This window comes from Sturnira hondurensis, unplaced genomic scaffold (genome assembly GCF_014824575.4).
Source record: "Sturnira hondurensis isolate 20B ecotype Veracruz unplaced genomic scaffold, ASM1482457v3 Scaffold0005220, whole genome shotgun sequence".
NCBI lineage: Eukaryota > Metazoa > Chordata > Mammalia > Chiroptera > Phyllostomidae > Sturnira > Sturnira hondurensis.
The window spans coordinates 7,694,802-7,713,047 of record NW_028077851.1 but is presented as its reverse complement, the minus strand read 5'-3'; the positions used below and the strand labels follow the sequence as shown (position 1 = coordinate 7,713,047).

The following is an 18,246-nucleotide window of genomic DNA, read 5'->3' as shown; positions in this document are numbered from 1 at the left end:
TGCTATGTGCTTCTTGTTCTAAGTATTGTGCATACTTGGTGCAATATAATGAAGTACAGTACTATGACAATGTACAATTTGGTAACATGGTCAGGGTAAAAATACTAAAATAAAATTATTTTGCTTCTTTTCCCACTACAGCATTAGGCGACCCCCAAATAATAGAGAAGTATTCTTCCTAGCATTCTAAAGTATGCCTAGAGCATTCGTGGGTAACAATGCTGTCTGAGAAACGGACATAAATCTGTACTTTTGGGAGCTTATGAGGTCTAGTCACCATGCAGATTGTGATCAATGAAAAAGGAGGAGACAAGTAAAGGGAGCAGTGAAGGGAAGAGGACAGGACGTGGGGGCGACGCCTGCTGCTCCTACCGATGCAGACTCTGCCATCTGGGGCCAGGTGGAGTCCCGAGGACGGACACAGGCACCTCGGCCCTTCATCCGTGTCTTCACAGCGGTACTGGCAGTGAGTCATGGCGCACGTCCTGGAGTCTGCAGAAGTAGGCGAGGGTGTTAAATGGAACACGTGGAATGGAATTCCAGGGTGAGCCTCACGGTTTGAGAGCCAGATGGAATCTGGGCAAGGTGGTGGTGCCTTGGTGGCCCATGGTCATTTTTTTTTAAGATGTTATTTCTTTATTTTTAAAGAGAGAGGAGAAGGGAGGGACAGAGAGGAAGAGAAACAACAATATACGAGAGAAACCGATCGGTTGCCTCTCACATACCCCCAAATGGGGACCTGGCTTGCAACCAAGGCACGTGCCCTGACCAGGAATCAAACTGGTGGGACGACACCCAACAAAATGATCCACACCAGTCAGGGCTCCACGGTCAGTTTTGTTGGCCAGTGTATTGAGCGTGACTGTCTTTAGGCAGGGCACGCACCCCTCAGTTATCACGCTGCATCTGTCTCTCCTCCAGCATGAGCGCTAATCACTCCTTGTGTCACCTGGCTATAGACTTGAAATGCAGCCTCTGATGCGGGTGATCCATCTGAGTAATTAGGGTCAATGAATCCATTCTCAAGATTTCTCCATGCATGTTTAACCTCAATGAGAGTCATTCAAGTCTCAAGACAGACATTTAGGTGCCAGTTTTAAACCATGTGGCAGATACAACTGATTGGCTGCCAGAAAGCCATTCCAGACCCCCCTTTCTCTTGCTATTGCCATCATTGAAGCCGAAAGTCCATATATTTGTATTTTTCCCAGTGTCTCTTGCAGCAACAAATAGTGCCCATGGGACTCTGTAGTGGCCAAAGAAATATACAGATAAGTCCGCTGGAAGGAGTGGGACTTCTGGAAAAGATACTGCTGCATCATAAAAGGGACAGTCATGAAAGAGGTGTTCTTCCATTGGCATCATTCCTTTCCTCTCTGTTTTGCCTACCACAAAAGTATGTGTGGTATCTGGAGTGGTGGCAGCCATATTGTGACTTTGAGGCAACAAGCATGAGAATGAAATCAATACCTAAAGGATGGCACAGACTGAGTCCTTGCTGAGCCACTGTGCAACTGCCTGCCTCCCTCTTTTTTTTTCTCCCAAATGAGATGATTTAGCTGGTTGTTCTTATCACTCATTATCTCACAAAAATGCATTTCCTTAACAGGAGTTCAGTGTGTGTGGATCATATGCTTCTACAACAGGGAGCATGGTGAATACACTGCCTTCATCCACCCTATCCATGACATGCCAATCATCCAGTTGAACAAAAGACACTGCAGCAGGTTTGGTGAAATAAAATCAGCATCCAGGAGAGAGGTCCAGGGCTACCTGCACACTGTGAGCTATAGACAGGGAAGCCTAGGCAGCCCTTACATCTATAGAAAGAGACAAAGAGTACACAGAGCTAGATACACAGGCCAAGGCAATGTAACAAGCACTTACCAATGGTAATATTTCTAGTTCAGCCTTCATTCTCTTTAGTTGTCTTCTTTTAAAATTAATCCTTAAAATCACCTAATTCTATCTTTCCATTTGGAGAAAGATATCTTTTTTTGGCATTGACTGGGCTGCACAGAATGTTTTAGAAACACCCATTAGCATATATCGTCTCAAAAATGTTAGGCAATTACTATAAAAGCCTGGTTGGAAGTTCCCATGGAGGTGAGGGTGTGGGGTTCTGGCAAAGTTCTATTTGGTAGTAGTTACACAGGTGTTCACCCTGTAATAATTCATTTTGCTATGTATTTGTCTCTTGTGGGCTTCTGTTGAATTTATAATAGCAAGAATTTTTTAAGCCTGTTTGAACGCCTGCTTTATCTCTCCGGTTTGCCTGCTAAGGAAAAGTCTAGATGGCAGGTAGTGCTAGGGCGCTTTGCCAGGGAGGGACAGCACAGAGATGAGCCAGAGGAGCAGTGAGCCGTGCAGTAGCCAAGATTTTACAACGGCAGCAAAACCCGGGATGGGCTGGGGAGTCCATGAGATTCTGCAACCACAGGACGCTGGTAGAAGGCACAGGATCCTGGCTTGTTGGGGGCCACTGGGCAGTGGAAAAGGAGATGGAGAGAGGGGAGGGAGCAGGGGAGGCAGGCAGGGAGGATGGGTTTACCTTTTAGTTGCAACATCAAACCTGAAAAGCCTTCTTTCTCAATAAGTGAATGGATCTAGACTCTCACCCTCCCACAGGACGTGGGTTTCTCTTGATCACAGAAGAGCTTTTCTTTTCAGGAATGTGAATCAGAGCATGTTTGCAACAAGAGTCATGAATCTTTGAGCCTGGGGTAAAGGCCGTGAGAAAGGCAGTTGGTGGGATTGACATCCCAAGATGGAATTTAAATGGACCACCTTCCTAAACACAGTACGCTTATTTTAGTCTACACACTTATTTTGGTGAAGAAACGTAACACATCCCTGCATATATATATAGATGTAGAATTTAGTTTTTCTTTCTCTAGTCTTTTTATTGAAAAACTAAAAACACCAATAAATAAATAAGTGTCCAGAATAGCCGCGTCCAAAGAGATAGAAAGCAGATGCATAGCCTCCAGAGGAATTGGGGGGGGGGGTGGTGACTGCTAACGAGGATGGCTTCCTTTTAGGGTGAAGATGTTCTGGAGTCAGTGGTGATAATTACACAACATTGTGAATGTATAAAATGCCCCTGAACTGTATACTTTAAAGTGGTTAACGTGGTGAATTCCATGTTATATGTATTTTCCCACAGTTTTTTAAAAAGTGCTCAAAGAGCTCTGGCTGGTGTGGTTCAGTGGATTGAACGCTGGCCTGCGAACCAGACTCACCAGTTCGATTCCCAGTCGGGGCGCATGCCTGGGCTGCAGGCCAGGTCCCCAGTAGGGGGTGCTTGAGAGGCAACCACACACTGAGGTTTCTCTCCCTCTCTTTCTCCCTCCCTTCCCCTCTCTAAAAAATAAATACAATCTTTAAAAATAAGTAAATAAATATTTACAAAGGGCAAAAGTCAAGCTTCAAAGAGTGACTGACGGCAGCCTAGCTGTCGTCGACACTTACTGGCACATGTGGCATCTGGCATGAGCATGTGGCCACTGAGGCAAAAGCACTTGTAGCTTCCATGTGTGTTCACACATCTGTGTTGGCACGGCCGGGGCTTCTCTCCACACTCGTTCACATCTGCAGGGGGCAGTTAGAACACAGGGAAGGTTACCTGAATCGGAAAACATCCACATGGGGAACTGAGCTGGCTTCCCTGGACCCCCACCCCTGGGTTTGGAGATACGGGACACTGACTGACCCCTTCTCCAAACCCGTTAAAGGATTGGTGAGGATGTGGAGCAAACGGAATGATGGTAACTGTTAGAGGGAATATAGTGGGTACTTCCAGTTGGGAAAACTATGTAGTGGAATCCACTAAATCTAGAGAAGAGACATACCTGTGACCTAGCAGTTCCACTCCCTGGTATCTACCCAACAGAAACATGGATATTGCTCACCCAAGAACTCCCAACGGGGGGATGGATGCCAACTTGTGTGCTCATGTGATGGAACAATATACAGCAAGAGGCTGAACAAACTACAAGCAAGTGGATGAAGCTCATGAACATGATATTGAGTGGGAGAAGCTAAACACAATGTATACATTAAAAAGCAGGTATAACTAATGTATTGTGTGAACGGTCAAGCTATGGTTCCTTCTGTGGGGGGACAAGTGGCTGGACGGGGGTGGGAGGGGCTCTGGGTAGTCTATTAAGTTTCTGTTTCTTGATCTGAACACCAGGTACGCGGGCACTTCTGAAAATCCATTGAGCTGTACATTTTTGGTGCATGCACGATTCAATGCGTACACTACTTGAATGAAAAGTTAGAAATGTACATGTTAAATAATACTACCTTTCACACTGTCCCAGGCAGCCTATGACAGATGCCCACAGCAGAGCCTCCTTTCAGTTGCCGATGTTGTGGGAGGCCCTGCACTGGCAGCTAGTGGTGGTCAGGTCTTAAGACAATATGGAACACCACGTAGAGATGTTCAGAGGATATTGTTTTGGGTTTATTTTTTTAGATTTTATTTATTTATCTTTAGAGGGGAAGGGAAGGAGAGAGGGAGAGAAAGTCAATGTATGGTTGCCTCTCACGGGTCCCCTGCTGGGAACTGGCCTGCAACCCGGGCCTGTGCCCTGACTGGGCATCGAACCGCAATCATGTGGTTCGCAGGCCCACACTCAATCCACTGAGCTACACCAGCCAGGGCAGAGGATACTGTTAAATGAGAACAGAACATTGTCAAATCACCTATACAGATTGATGCCAACTTTGTACAAAATAGAAAATAAAAATGCATAGGGAAAAAGGCCTGGGCCCTGGCAGATGTGGCTCTGGTGGTTGGAGTGTCATCCTGTGAACTGAAAGGTTGTAGGTTCAATTCCCAGTCAGGGCACAGGACTAGGTTGAGGGTTTGGTATCTGGTTGGGGTGTGTACAAGAGGCAACCAATTGATGTTTCTCACATCAGTGTTTCTCTCCCTCCCTCCCTCTCTCCCTCTCTTCCTTTCAAAAGGATGAGCTATTAATAAATAAAGACGTGCTATTAATAAGCATGTCTTCATGCGAGGACAAATAAAAGGCCGAGAAGGCTGTGTTCTACAGGCTAATAATGGTTATCTCCAGGTGCTGAGACTGCGGGGGACTTTCTTCTCAGTGCTTTTCAGTGTTTAGTAAAAAAGGTTTGATGCCCTGGCTCGTGTAGCTCAGTGGATTGAGCGTGAGCCTGCAAACCAAAGGGTTGGGGTTCAATTCCCAGTCAGGGCACGTGCCTGGGTTGCAGGCCAGTTCCCAGCAGGGAATGCATGAGAGGCAACTGTACATTGATATTTCTCTCCCTCTCTCCTTCCCTTCCCCTCTAAAAGTAAATAAATAAAATCTTTAAAAAATAAAAAAGTTGGAACATTAACAATAAATAACATTTATTACAATACAAAATGCTACAGAAGGAAAGGAAAACAAAATTTAATAAGTGATCATGAGTAGAGCAGCTTGTGTTTGGAAATGCTATCATGTGGGTGCCTCATGCCTTAACCCCCTCAAGGAAGATATAGAAGGGAGAACACAACTACATTTCTTGTAGGACGAAAATTCCGTGTGGCAGCAGGCAAAGTGCATTGTGGGAAATAAGGAAGTAGCTGCTTTCACCTCAGAAAGGAACCTTAAGCGGGGATTTTCCAGTGTCCAAGCTGCACATTTGAAAGCCTCTTATCCATTGCCTGTTCCCTGCACCCCACCATCTCCCACATGCACCCTAATTGCTTCAAAAGGGGGAATTGAAGAATTCTGATTGGACATAATGGGAAATCCAGGAATATCCATCCCTTGGCCCTAACTCAGAGGGGACGCCCTTGTCTCTTGGAAGAAGCACTTTTGGGAAAGACATCAGTGGAAGGCCAGGCCTGTTGCCATTAATGGAGATATATAGACTTTGATCAGGCTGTCCCAGGACTGGGAGGCTGTTGGGGGGAAGACAGGCAGTCCCAATCCTGAGCCAACTGGACAACTCCCTCAATCCTAATATTTTACTGAGACTTGAAAACCAGCATGAAAAATATCTCCTGTATTTCAACTCTCTTAGAAGGCATCTCGGTACAGGATCCAAGACATATGGAAAATGAAATTTCCCGGTAGGAAGCCCCTAGAGAAGCTACAGCTGAATTATTACTTATGCACGTGATTCTTTAAAAAAAATTTTTTTTATTTATTTTTAGAAAGAGGGGATGGAAAGGAGAAAGAGTGGGAGAGAAACACCAATGTGTGGTTGCCTCTTATGTGTCCCCTAGTGGGGACCTGGCCTGCAACCCAGGCATGTGCCCTGACTGGAAATTGAACCAGCAACCCTTTGCTTTACAGGCCCATGCTCAATCCACTGAGCTACCCCAGCCAGGGCTTATGCACGTGATTCTTGATGCAGCTCTCTTGAGCAGCTGGGTGTGGTTCTAGGAAGCACCTTAGGGCTCTGGCCTTTAGGTTGGTGGTAGGACATATGGGAGACAGAGACTCCTCTCTGAAGCTGCCGGGCTATAACTCAAAGAATGGCTATTTCAGTGTATACAGCTATGCTCGAGGCTTGGCGGCTAGGCCTGGGCACAGCCGAGTGGAGAGGCTGCTGGCCCTGTTCTGGAACTTCATTCTCCCTTCGAGAACACTGGCAGCCTTATTCTGAAGGGCAGCTGAACTTGATCTGCTGCTCTTTGCTCAACGGCATTTGGGAACCAGGGACATTCTCTGAATTACTGCAGGTTTCTTCATGCTAGGGTTCCTCAGCCTCAGGATTGTTGACATTTGGGTCAGATTATTCTTTGCTGGAGGGCTGTGCGGTGCACTGTAGGATGCTTATCCACATCCCTGGTCTCCACCCACTAGATGCTGGCAGTGGCTCCTTCAAACGTGTTCAGATGTCCCATGGAGTAAGTTTCCCAGATTTAGCAAATACAAATACCGGATGTCCAGTTCAATTTCAGATAAATGATTAACACGTTTTTAGTGTACATATATGCATATATCCCATTCAATATTTGGATGGAACAAATGTATGTTATAAACTTATTTCTTGTTCATCTAAAATTCAAATCTTACTGGGGATCTGTATTTTATCTGGCAATTCTTCCTGGGGGACAATATTATCCAGATTGAGAACTGCTGGTCACAATATTATAAATAAACTCTTCAGCCCTGGCCGGTGTGACTGAGTGGATTGAGTGGTGGCCTGAGAACCAAAGGGTCACCAGTTTGATTCCCAGTCAGGGCACATGCCTGGGTTGTGGGCCAGGTCCCCAGTGGGAGGCGTGTGAGAGGCAACCACACACTGATGTTTCTCTCCTTCTCTTTCTCCCTCTCTTCCCCTCTATCTAAAAACAAACAAATAAAATCCTTAAAAAAATGTAGCACTTCGGTAGCTTGAAAACACAATAAAATGATTTGTTTAGAGGAAAAGAAAGGCCTTTTATCTGGCATCTTGACAAAAGCATCAGAATGACTTTGACATTTTTCTGGGAGAAGAGACAGACTGCAAATTCTGGTTCTGAAAACCCTTTCATTTGAAGATTGGAGTTAAAACCTGTGATGTCCTGAGCACTGTATCATGTCATGAACCCCCCTGCAATGGCAGGAGTGCTTGTGAAAAGTCTGGGATACATTTGCACTACAACCCCGGTTTGTTCGACTGACCTTGACTGCAGGTCTTCCCGGTGTATCCTGGGAAGCATCTACATTTGTTTGGTCCCACACAGTCACCAAACTTGCAGCCAGGTTCACATGTAGCTGTGGAAAGAAAAGGTGTTTTGAAGATAAAAGAACAGGAATAGTTAGTGCATTGTAAAGCACGCACGTCAAACTCAACCGCCTTCTGTATGACAGAGAAATCCATGGGGACAGTTAGAGGACTCTCTGGTCTGTTTTTGCCATTAACAGACTGGAAAGTATTTTGCTTGTGGACTAGATCATCCCTTCCCACCCCAATGAGTGCAAGTTCCTTGTAACTGTGCTTAGCACCACCACACCTCCAGTGGCATTCAAAGAAAGATAGAGCCTCCCAGACCACAGCCAGCTAGTCTTGCACACAGACACAAAGATTTAATGAAAGAAGTATAACAACGGGTCAGCTAGAAGAGACTCATGGGGCAAGTGCCAAGGTCCCTTTCCTTCTTTTTGTCGCTTGCCTCCTATTTCTCTTCCATATTTTCTCTCCCACTTTCCTTCAGAATGATTAAAGTTCTTTTAATGTTCTGCATGATTGATAAACAGAACACCCCACAGATTGGAGGCAGGGAAGGTGAGAAGCTCTAGCCCTGAAGATGGGAATGAAAAGCATGATGATGACGACGAGGATGGTGATGATTGGGATGATGATGAGAGAGGCAGAATTTTTCTATTTTTTTCACTTCTGTACCCACACCTCTGAAGGAGGCACTCAACAAATATTTGCTGAGTGAAGTCGTAGAAAACACTAGGATAGGATGTGTCCCCAATGGGGTTAGAGGCAGGATAAAAAGCCAACAATGATGGAAAGGTTGAATCCAGTTTATAGGGAGGAGACAGGGAGAAAAGCAGTAGACAGGAAAACAGGAAAATGAGAAAACCCAAAGAAAAAGGAGAGAGAGGAAAAAAATAATGAATGGAGGGGACATGTAGAGAAGCAAGGACCCTCAGCGATTTTGTGGTTGTAGTAGGAGATCAGGAAATAGTCGTGGTGTAAAAGAAAGACTCAGCAGTTGCCGTGGAATGTGGCTGACTTCTCCAGCCATGGATTCCCAGGTTCGCAGCAGGGCCATGTCTAAGCAGGCCTGTTGTTGAAGACCCCGGCACCTTCCCCTTCAATCCCACACCATAGTTTTTCTCAATGTCACCTTTCATCTCCCAGTTACCTGGAATCAAAATTTCAGACATCTTTATTTTGTCTAGTTCTCAAACTAGTCAGTTACAACATTTTTTTCCCTGTTCTTACCACCAATTCATTAACTGAGCAAATATTTAGCCGATTGGGATCATTTTGCCCATAGGTAACTAGGAAGTTACAACACACTGTACTCCTCATACCTCACCCTTTTCTCCTGCCACTGCCCATGACCAGTGCTTGCTTGACACAGGGGTCTAATAGCCTAGCCCCTGGGCAGGACAAACTCTGATACAATGAACACCCCACAGCTCCTGCGGGATCAGGCTGAAGCTGGACTTCTCCTGCAACCACATCTTTGACCAGCTTCTTCACCTGTTCCCTTGCTTCTTTACAGGTTTTTCCTGAGATCATCTCTCCATAGAATATTTGTACAAGAATCCCCTTTAAAGGCTCTGATTCTAGGAAGTCTGCTGTCAGACATGACACTAAAGTGATATTCCAAAAACATGGCTCTGGTCATGCCATGCCTTGCACAAAAGTCATTAAATAATCTTCATTGCCTCTTGAATAAGGGACAGGTACCATAACCGCAATCTGGCTTCCATCCCCTTTTGCAGCCTTAGCTTACTCTGTTCCCTACACACAGGCAACACTGTGGTCAAGCTAGATTGACCCCTTGCTTTCTGTTTCTTCCTATCTCTTGTTCCCCTGCCTGGGGCAGCCCTCCCCAGCCCTCCAATGGTTAACATCCTCTTGGTCCTTCAAGGACTACCCTTCCTTCCAGAATCTTTCACAGTCTCCAGCCCCATGCAAACTTCTGTTCAGCTTTGAGACTGCTACAAAACTTCGGAGGGTTTCCCCTGTGAAATTGAGCAGTCTTCATCTTATCAAATAATTAGGCGTATATCTGGCTTCTCTCTACTACGTGGTTGTCTGAATGCCTTCAGAACAGGGACTTACACATTCATTTTTGGTTTTCCTGTTGCATTGAGCAGTGTTGTGAACATGTTGGATACCCAAATAGTTCTGAATAATCTATAAAGTAACAGTAATAAATGAAGTGTAGAACTTTTAACAGGGAGACATTTTATGGCTATGAATAAATCCTAAGCTGGAAGGTAGGGGGGGAAATACTTTCCAACAAAAATTCTTCCACTTTTGGAGACAAAAGAGATAGAATTTGATTCCCAGTGTCCGTTTTGTTGTGCATATGTACTTAGGGTGCAGGTTTAACTTTACATGCTACAAAAATAAATCCTTTACTTGTTTGAGCCCTGAAGACCTCTGGTTTTTCCCTGGAAAGTTACTCACAATGTGGTCCAAATTGGAAAGCCCAGGCTAACTGCCAAATAGAACCCAGAAGCAATGGAAATATTACTCTTGCTGCCATAAGGTCAAAGCACCAGAAAGATACTTCAATTTGCAGAAACTTTGGACCCGTGATTTGGATAGCCAGCCAATCCACAGCAAAATTCCATTTATGTTTAAAAATGGCCTGAGATTCAAGAGGGCTTTAGGGAAAGTAAAGCTCTGCTGTTCCATCCTCCCCCAAACTCCACCATCTGTAGCTTTCATTAGTGATTTGTTCATGGACAACATCTGGCTGAGTGACATACATTTGAAGGTTAATGATGTGGAGCTGAGCAGACCCGGCCCGGGAAACAGATTTTGGCCAAGATCTAGAAAGCTCTGGCACTGAGGCGGGCCCTTGTGCGGAATGAAGTGTGAATAGATGGAGGTGAAGACATGCGTGAACTGGGACGCCACAGGCTGGGGTCTAATTCTGTGTTCTTGTCCCATTACCACACAGCCCACATTCTGGCTTAGCAATGAGAGACGTGGTGATCAGGGACTAACCACCCTGTGAATTGGTGCTTCAGGGAACATGTGAATTTGCTATCAAGAAGGACCATGCAAATTGGATAAAAAATACGATAGAGTTTTTAGATATAAAAATCATGGCAATGGCATTAACCTGAACATTGGTCTGGGACAATGGAGATGCTGACAACCTGTTCAGCCTGCCAGACTTGCATAGTGAGTATTTTTCCTTGAACCCTCTGTAGTTGCTCTTTTAACAGCTTGCTTTAAATTTGTCCGTGCCTATAGCATCGGCCATAAAAGCATCAGGAATGTGATTGGCCATGTGTCATGTGGCCAAACTGCTCTGATCTAGTTACGGACTAGCCCTTTCAGAAAGCCAAAGCTCACCCTCATTTATTCACCGGAGACATGCAAGTTTTTATGGCAGCAGGTGCTGAGGGTCGTGTGACTGTCAAAGAGATTCCAAATCATGGGACTCATGTGGTTTTTGCCCCTTTCCACCTGACTGACTTCAAATAAAAGTGTGTTATGTTGTGTCTAGAAAAAAGAATAAATCAACACTTAATTCCCCCATCACCTGCTGCTCTAACAGACAGAAGTTTCGGAGGAGACTTATGACTGCTTTCTGAATCAAGGGTCACGTATGAGGTATTTTCTATGTGAGCCAGGGAACGGCCACACTCTTTAATGCACACACTCCTTACCCCCTGAAGCAGGTATTACTCTCTTCCTGTTGCAGAGGAGGAAACAGAGCCTCAGGGAGCTCATGTGCCTAGCCCAAGGCTAGTCATGCACATCATTCCGGTTCTAAAGGCAATGGCCTTGATCATGATACCGTCAGTGTGGGGACCCACCCTTCTCCCTGACAAAGTCCCGGGGGGGGGGGTGTCTAACTTTCCCAATGTAGGTAAGCAACAATGATCTTCAGAGATTTTTTAAGTGCCTTCACACTCCTGTCTCATCACAAGGAAATTGGGATGGTGGCAGTTTTTGCATGTAGGAATGATGTCGGTGTCTCCCAATATGTCGGGTTTTAGATATGATCAAGTTCTGTCCTTACCTAGCCGGAAATTTTTTGAACCCGAGAGAGAGCAGTGGGCTGGGGCTGGGACAGATGGGCAAAAAGAAGGCAGCACTGTCATTTTTTAAAATGGCCAAACTTATTTATTTATTTATTTTCAGAGAGAGGGGAAGGGAAGGAGAGAGGGAGAGAAATATCAATGTGTGGCTGCCTCTCACGTGTCCCCCACTGGGACCTGGCCTGCAACCCAGGCATGTGCCCTGACTGGGAATCGAACCACAATCCTTTGCTTCATAGGCCCGCACTCAATCCACTGAGCTACACCAGCCAGGGCTAAACTTTTTTGATTTACAGTCCATAGTCTAAGGTGATCTACACGAACACCCAAAGCGTATGGGAGATGCAGTGGTATATCTGTCCATTTAACAGATAAAACAGCGAGGTTCAGGCAAATGCCATCTAGGGATCCAGGTTGGTTGGGTATCATCCTGCAAAGTAAAAGGTCGCTGGTTTGAGTATCAGTCATGGCATAGGTCTGGGTTGTGGATTTAGTCCCCGGTGGGGGCTCGTATGAAAGACTACTGATCGATGTTCTTCTCACACATCAATATTTCTCTCCCTGTCTTTCTCCCTCCCTTCCCCTCTCTCTAAAAATAAATAAATGAAATATTTTTAAAATAGTAACAAATGACGCAATCATGCTCACTAAGATAGCAGCGGAAATAAGTGACAAGGCAGGTTTCTGAGAACAAACCCTGTGTAGGGTGATGGTATCAGTCACATTTTGGATGGCAAGAGATGTCGCAGGAATGCAAAGCTTGGGTGTTGGTAATTGCCCATGTCCCTCTGAGGGGGAACCCGAAGCTTATGGTGTCACCAGACAAAAACCTAAAGACCATGCCCTGTTAGTCGAGCACAGGGTGGCCTGAGTTTATACAAAGTTACCTTCACAGAGTCCCTTGCTGCTCCTTCTCCAGCCATAGCAGCAGGCCAGCTTGGTTCCATAGCGACAGACCCCAGGCTGGAGTGCCGGTGCCGACCAGCCGTGATCCCTTGGACTGCGGACAAAGAGCCATGTGTTAATGCTAAGAAAACAGAAAGGGCAGCAGACAACCTCCCTGCTACTCAATGAGCAGCGGAGTTGTCAGTTGCCTGGTTAATTTCAATAAACCCGATGTGAGTGCTAAATTCCATTTTGACAACCTGAATTTGTGGTGGCCACTCTGTGCTACCATCCTTTGTGGGCCTTCCCCAATAACTGGGGTCATCTATTCCCTTCTTCCCCAGGGTTAAAAGAATTGGATTACATAGTCGATGAAACTAGGGCACACAAAAGTGGCCAAAAGTTTATCTTCCTGAAGCTCACAGAATGCCAATTTTTAAGTCTGCTCCACATAGACACCGTGGCTACTCAGATCTGCATCTGTTTCAGTGCTGAGTGTGGTAATGTGACTCCCTGACCTTGCGGCTCTGTCCCAAACAAGACCACTGAACTTTTACGCCATTGGCCACCTGGGAACCATTGAACAAACTGGAAAGTCCACATGCTATAGTAAGGTGAGGCCTGGAAGGGCTCTAGAGACCCCTCAGCCAAGCCCTCCCACATCACAGATGAGGAAACTCCAGCCCAGGGGCCAAGAAGCCACTCCCTGGCAGAGTGGTGTCAGGAATGACAGGCTGGGCACCTTCTCCTTTCTCTCTGCCTCCTGGAAACACAATTTTCCAGGCCCTTTAACTGTGCAGCAGGGGTGGGCCAACATTTTCCATACGGGGTCAGATGGTAAATAGTTTATGCTTTGTGGGTTATTCCATCTCTGTCCAACTGCAAAACTAGCTGCAAGTAATCACAAACAGGTGAAGTGGCTGTGTTCAATCAAAGCTTATTTATGGAGACTGAAATTTGAACTTAATATACTTTTCATGTGTCATGTAATAGTATTCGTTGGAGTTAAGCTTTAGCCATTTATAAAGGGAGAAAGCATTCTTAGCTCACAAACCACATGAAAACAGATGCCCACCCAGCCTTGGCCTGCAGGCTATAGTTTGCTGACCCCTGATCAAGTGAGCCCTGCCCCCAAGTGCCCCTAAGTAACCTGGGCTATGGATGAAGCTCCCTCCATGTTTACTTACTGGCCTAGTGTGGGACAGGGTCGCTACCAGGTTCTGGAAGGAAAGATTTAGCTGTATATTTTATGGAGGGCTGGGGTTGTTTCCACAAGCATATTAAATAAACTGAAAAATGTTTCTGGGGCTGTGTAACAGACGAGGAATTCACATTGTACCACGTGCTTTCTGCTACAGGATTGACTTTTATGCAAGTTAATAACATCTGAGTCAAGGTCGGGAAGTTAGACAACCTTGTCGCTTTCCCTCGTGGTCTGCCTCCCATCCACTTGGTTATTCAGGGAAGAGCTGCAAAGGTATGGTCTGGGGTGTTTCATTAACTGAGAACACCAAATTCAAGGATGATTTTATTCTTTATTTTCTCTCGAAGGGACTATTTTTTCATCCTCTGAAAGAATTAATTTGGGGGATAGGATATATATATGTGTCATTTGCTAAGCCCCTAAAGGAGGTTTTTCAATCCCTACAACCTCTATGTGACCAACATTTTGAGCCAGATAAATCTTTGTTGCTTGGAGGCTGCCCTGGGCATTGTAGGATGCTTAGCAGCATCACTGGTCTTTACCCATAGACACCAGTAGCACCTCCCCCTCCAGTTGTGTCAGTCAAAAATGTCTTTAGACATTGGCACATGTCTCCTGAAGGACAAAACCGTGCCCTGTTAAGTACTACTGCATTACAGTGAAACATTTCCTGAGCACTTGCTATATTCCAAACACTGTCCCAGGCACATGGAGTGATGAAAATGATCCGATCTTTGCTTACCTAGGTTCACAGTATACTGTGAACAGATATGTTACAGTATCTGGTTATTCATTATTTAATAGATTAGTCACTCACTCATTCACTCATTCATTCATTACTTATTTATTTATCTATTGAGTACCCACAATGTTTCAGGCACTGGGTTAGTCTCCAGAGGTTCAGCAGCCACCAAGAGGGCCATAACGTCTCTGTCCTCATGGAGATCATATTCTGACCAATCGGATGGGAGTGAGAGAGGGATGCATTATTGGGTAGACGGCAGTGCTGTATTTCTGGAATGAGGAATATGGGTGGAGGGACGTGTCAGGGAATAGAGGAAATGATGGGTTCTCTGTGGGATGTGCTGATTTTGAGGTTCATTAGCCAGGCAACCAAGGGCAAATGTTGGGTAAGAAGTCTGATATCTGGGCCAAGTCCAGGAAGCAGGATGGGATTTGGGAGTCATCTGCAGGTAGCTGGTTACTGACTCTATGGGAACCAATGTAGTATGAGAAGAGAAGGGGACTTCGGGCAGAGCCTCAAGGAACCCAGTACTTGAGAGGTGGGCCCAGGACAGAAAAGGTGCAACAAGACTCCCAGGAAATGCTCAGAAAGGTAACAGGAACACTTGGCTAATAGGGTGTCAGGTAAGCAAAATGTGGAGTGTTTCTAGAGTGAGCAGGATCAGCTCTGATGTTGAGAGGCTACAAAATGTGGTGGTTAGGACTGCGGTTTCTTTTCGGAATTTGAATCCTGGCTCTGCTATATATTAACCCATGACTTCCAGCAAGTAACTTCATTTTTCTATGTAAGAGCTTGGAGCGGTGACTAACACAGTACATGCTCTCTAATTGATTTCTCTTAGTAGTACTAGCAGTAGAACTAATGTCATTTGTGTTGAGTAAGATATAAAGTTGAAAATTGCCATGGACTCATAATCCATTAACTATATCTCAGTCTGAAGTAGGGTTCTGCTTTCCTCTGAGCCTTCTGAGAAATAGAAGGCAAGATGGGATTAAATACGCAAGGATTTTATTAGGGGAAATGCCTGTGACAGAAAATGGGCACAGTGCTAAGGAAGGCTGGGAGAGCCACTGGACCACCATGGAGTCTGACCCTGGATGAAGGACAGAGGAAAAGAGGGTTGGGTGGAAGCAGCCGAGGCTGCTGTGGGGTCTATGAAGTTTCGGCAAAGCTGTAGGGGCATCCATGAGCCAATATCGGCCATCAGACAAGAGCAGTGTTTCCCACTAAAGGCCCCGCCTCCGTATCACTGACACGCTCACCCTCCGGGAAAAGTGATCATGGATTTCTAAGAGCAGAGTTGGGGCCCTGCCCTTGGTCAGATCAATGGTCAATTACACCCCCAGCTGTTGGAGGTCACATGGCTGCCAGTTTCCATGTGATTTTCTTTTTTAATGTAAGTAGGAATTCATTTTCACTGTAAGGTATGAGGGGAGATTGTCATAGAATTTCATATTAAGGAAAGCGACCTTAGGTAGCATCCGGTGCTAATCTATGATTTTATACATGAAGAATCTAGGGGCGAGAAAGACTGTTGACTTGTCACTGGTATTAGAAGTCAGAGGGGAATCCATTTCACCAAACTATTGAAGAGGAGCAGAATTTGCCACCCCAAAATATGCTTCTTTGCACAGAGACACAAAAGAAACCCTAAAACCCTAGTATGTTACCCTTTTATAAGAGAAATTTACGAGGGAAATCTCCATTTGTAAGGGTGTCCCCCTCTCTGTGCCAGGAAGGGAAGGGTGGCACTAAATCTCCAGAAACTGTATCCACTGAGAAGTCAGACTGAAATTTGCATAACACCTTACCCTTGTTTACTGCGCTTTGCTTAACAACCTCCCTAACTGGCCTTATCCCCCTTCCCCCACCCACAGCAACTTCTTTTGCCTTTAAAGGGTATATATGATATTTAAGGTGGTGGCTTGGGCCATTTCAGGGAATTACTCAGTTTCCCTGGGTCTCCCCCGTGTACACAGGAGGTATCCATGTTATTAAACTTCTGTTTGACTCCCCCCTTTTAATCTATGGTGGGGGGCGTCTCAGCCAAGAACCTACAAGGGTACTGGGAAAATTATTTTTCCTGCTCTACACTATTCATCCATCCATGTAGCCATTTAGCCACCCCAAATTTATTAGGTAATTACATGTACTAGGGCACATGTATTGGGTACTATACTAGGCACTGTGAATTCAGAGGTATATGAGAACAGCCCCTTTCCACAAAGAATTTATAGTGTAGGGATGAGGATGGGCAAGTACGTGGATTAATTACACTCCACCACGATGAATCCTGCCAAAGGAGTAAACTCGTAGGAGCTAGGGGAAGATTACAGAGCTGTTAGGTTGAGGTGGTGGGTGAGCGTGAGTTAGGGTATGTGGCGAAATGGCTGTAATCAATAAGGGCTACAAGGATTACCAAGGAGATAGTAAGAAAAGCCTGCAATGGATTTATGGTTAGGAGTGGCAGGGACCAACTCAATCCAACCCGGAGACTAATTTCACCTTATGGTGACCCCCTAGCCTCGTGATCTCATTGTAATATATTAGTGTGCTAAATGAGACACCAGAGCCACTGTGATTGGAAGCAGAAAGCCTATATGAGGATACAACATGGCCCCCAGGACTCTGGCCAAAAATCTCCACCCCTTTCATGGACAGATCCTGAATATTCCTCCTCCTGCTTATGGAATACCCTACACCTTGATTATATGAGTAGCAATAAAAATAGTAAATCCCACTCGGGACAAGATGCTCTGTCTGTGGAGTAGCCACTCTCTGTCTCACTGTTTCACTAGTAAACTCTCTTTCACTTTAAACTCGATGCTGGCTTGACTTTGAATTCTTTTCTTTCACAAAGCCAAGAACCTACAGTAGCCCATACTCTTAGGTCCCTGGAACCCTGGAATGCCTGCATCAAGAGGTTTTCTGGAGAAAATTGGGCCTGATGTAAATTCTGGTGATGGGTGGAGCTTACCCAGGTGCAAGGGAGGAGTCTGTTTAGTGCGGAAGGTGTTCCAGGCAGAGAAAACAGCTTGTATCAAGGATGGAGGCACTAAGAACATGAGTTGGTGGCTTATCAACTCAAGCATAGAAAGTAGCGTGTCTTTGGACTAGGGGAGTGGGAAGGGGGGCAGAGAGACTAGTAGGATGGAGAAGGAGCATGGAGATTAGCAGGCACCAGAAAAAAAGACCCGAGTCCATTTTGTCCATCCTGAGAGCTTTGGAGAGCTATGGAGGGATTTAAAGCAGTTGGGAATTTCAAAGAAATTGAAATTTCAAAGACTTGACAAAACAAAAATCAGCCTCTGTAGAACTATGATGAACTCGATAAGCTCTAATAAGATTATAAAACTGTTACATGTGAACTCACATGAAAACAAAATGAAATTTGTTGAAATATGATATGTTTCAAAAAGTCTAATTAGACACTTTTAAAAGAGCACAGGTGGCCAAAGCCATTTCATACGTATCAGGCAAAGTCAGCGATTGTTGATTATGTGGAATACTGCCTGAGGATAACTAACAGGAGAAAGTTACCAGAAGATGAAATTCATACACTGTTTGCACATTACCGCAACTCTCCAGAGCCATTCTCTTTCTCGAGTTTTATTGCTTCCACATGCATGCCTATAGGTGAAAAGGTGAAAATGAGAAATCTGAGGTGTATTAATTTCTCCCAAGTCATCATTTCTAACATGGTACAAAGT

The 18,246-nt window shown here is 45.2% G+C and overlaps 1 protein-coding gene across 2 annotated transcripts in view; it reads right to left on the bottom strand.

Annotated features, from left to right (window-relative positions):
* Positions 1-18,246, bottom strand: part of EGFL6 (EGF like domain multiple 6) — a 51,352-nt gene that overhangs the window by 21,689 nt on the left and 11,417 nt on the right. For both annotated transcript variants that reach the window (XM_037046304.1, XM_037046305.1), the window contains exons 2-5: positions 12,590-12,702; positions 7,632-7,724; positions 3,472-3,591; positions 373-492 (exon numbers count right to left, since the gene is read on the bottom strand). In XM_037046304.1, coding sequence (XP_036902199.1) covers positions 373-492; positions 3,472-3,591; positions 7,632-7,724; positions 12,590-12,702 — 446 coding nt within the window. The remainder of the gene's footprint in view (positions 1-372; positions 493-3,471; positions 3,592-7,631; positions 7,725-12,589; positions 12,703-18,246) is intronic.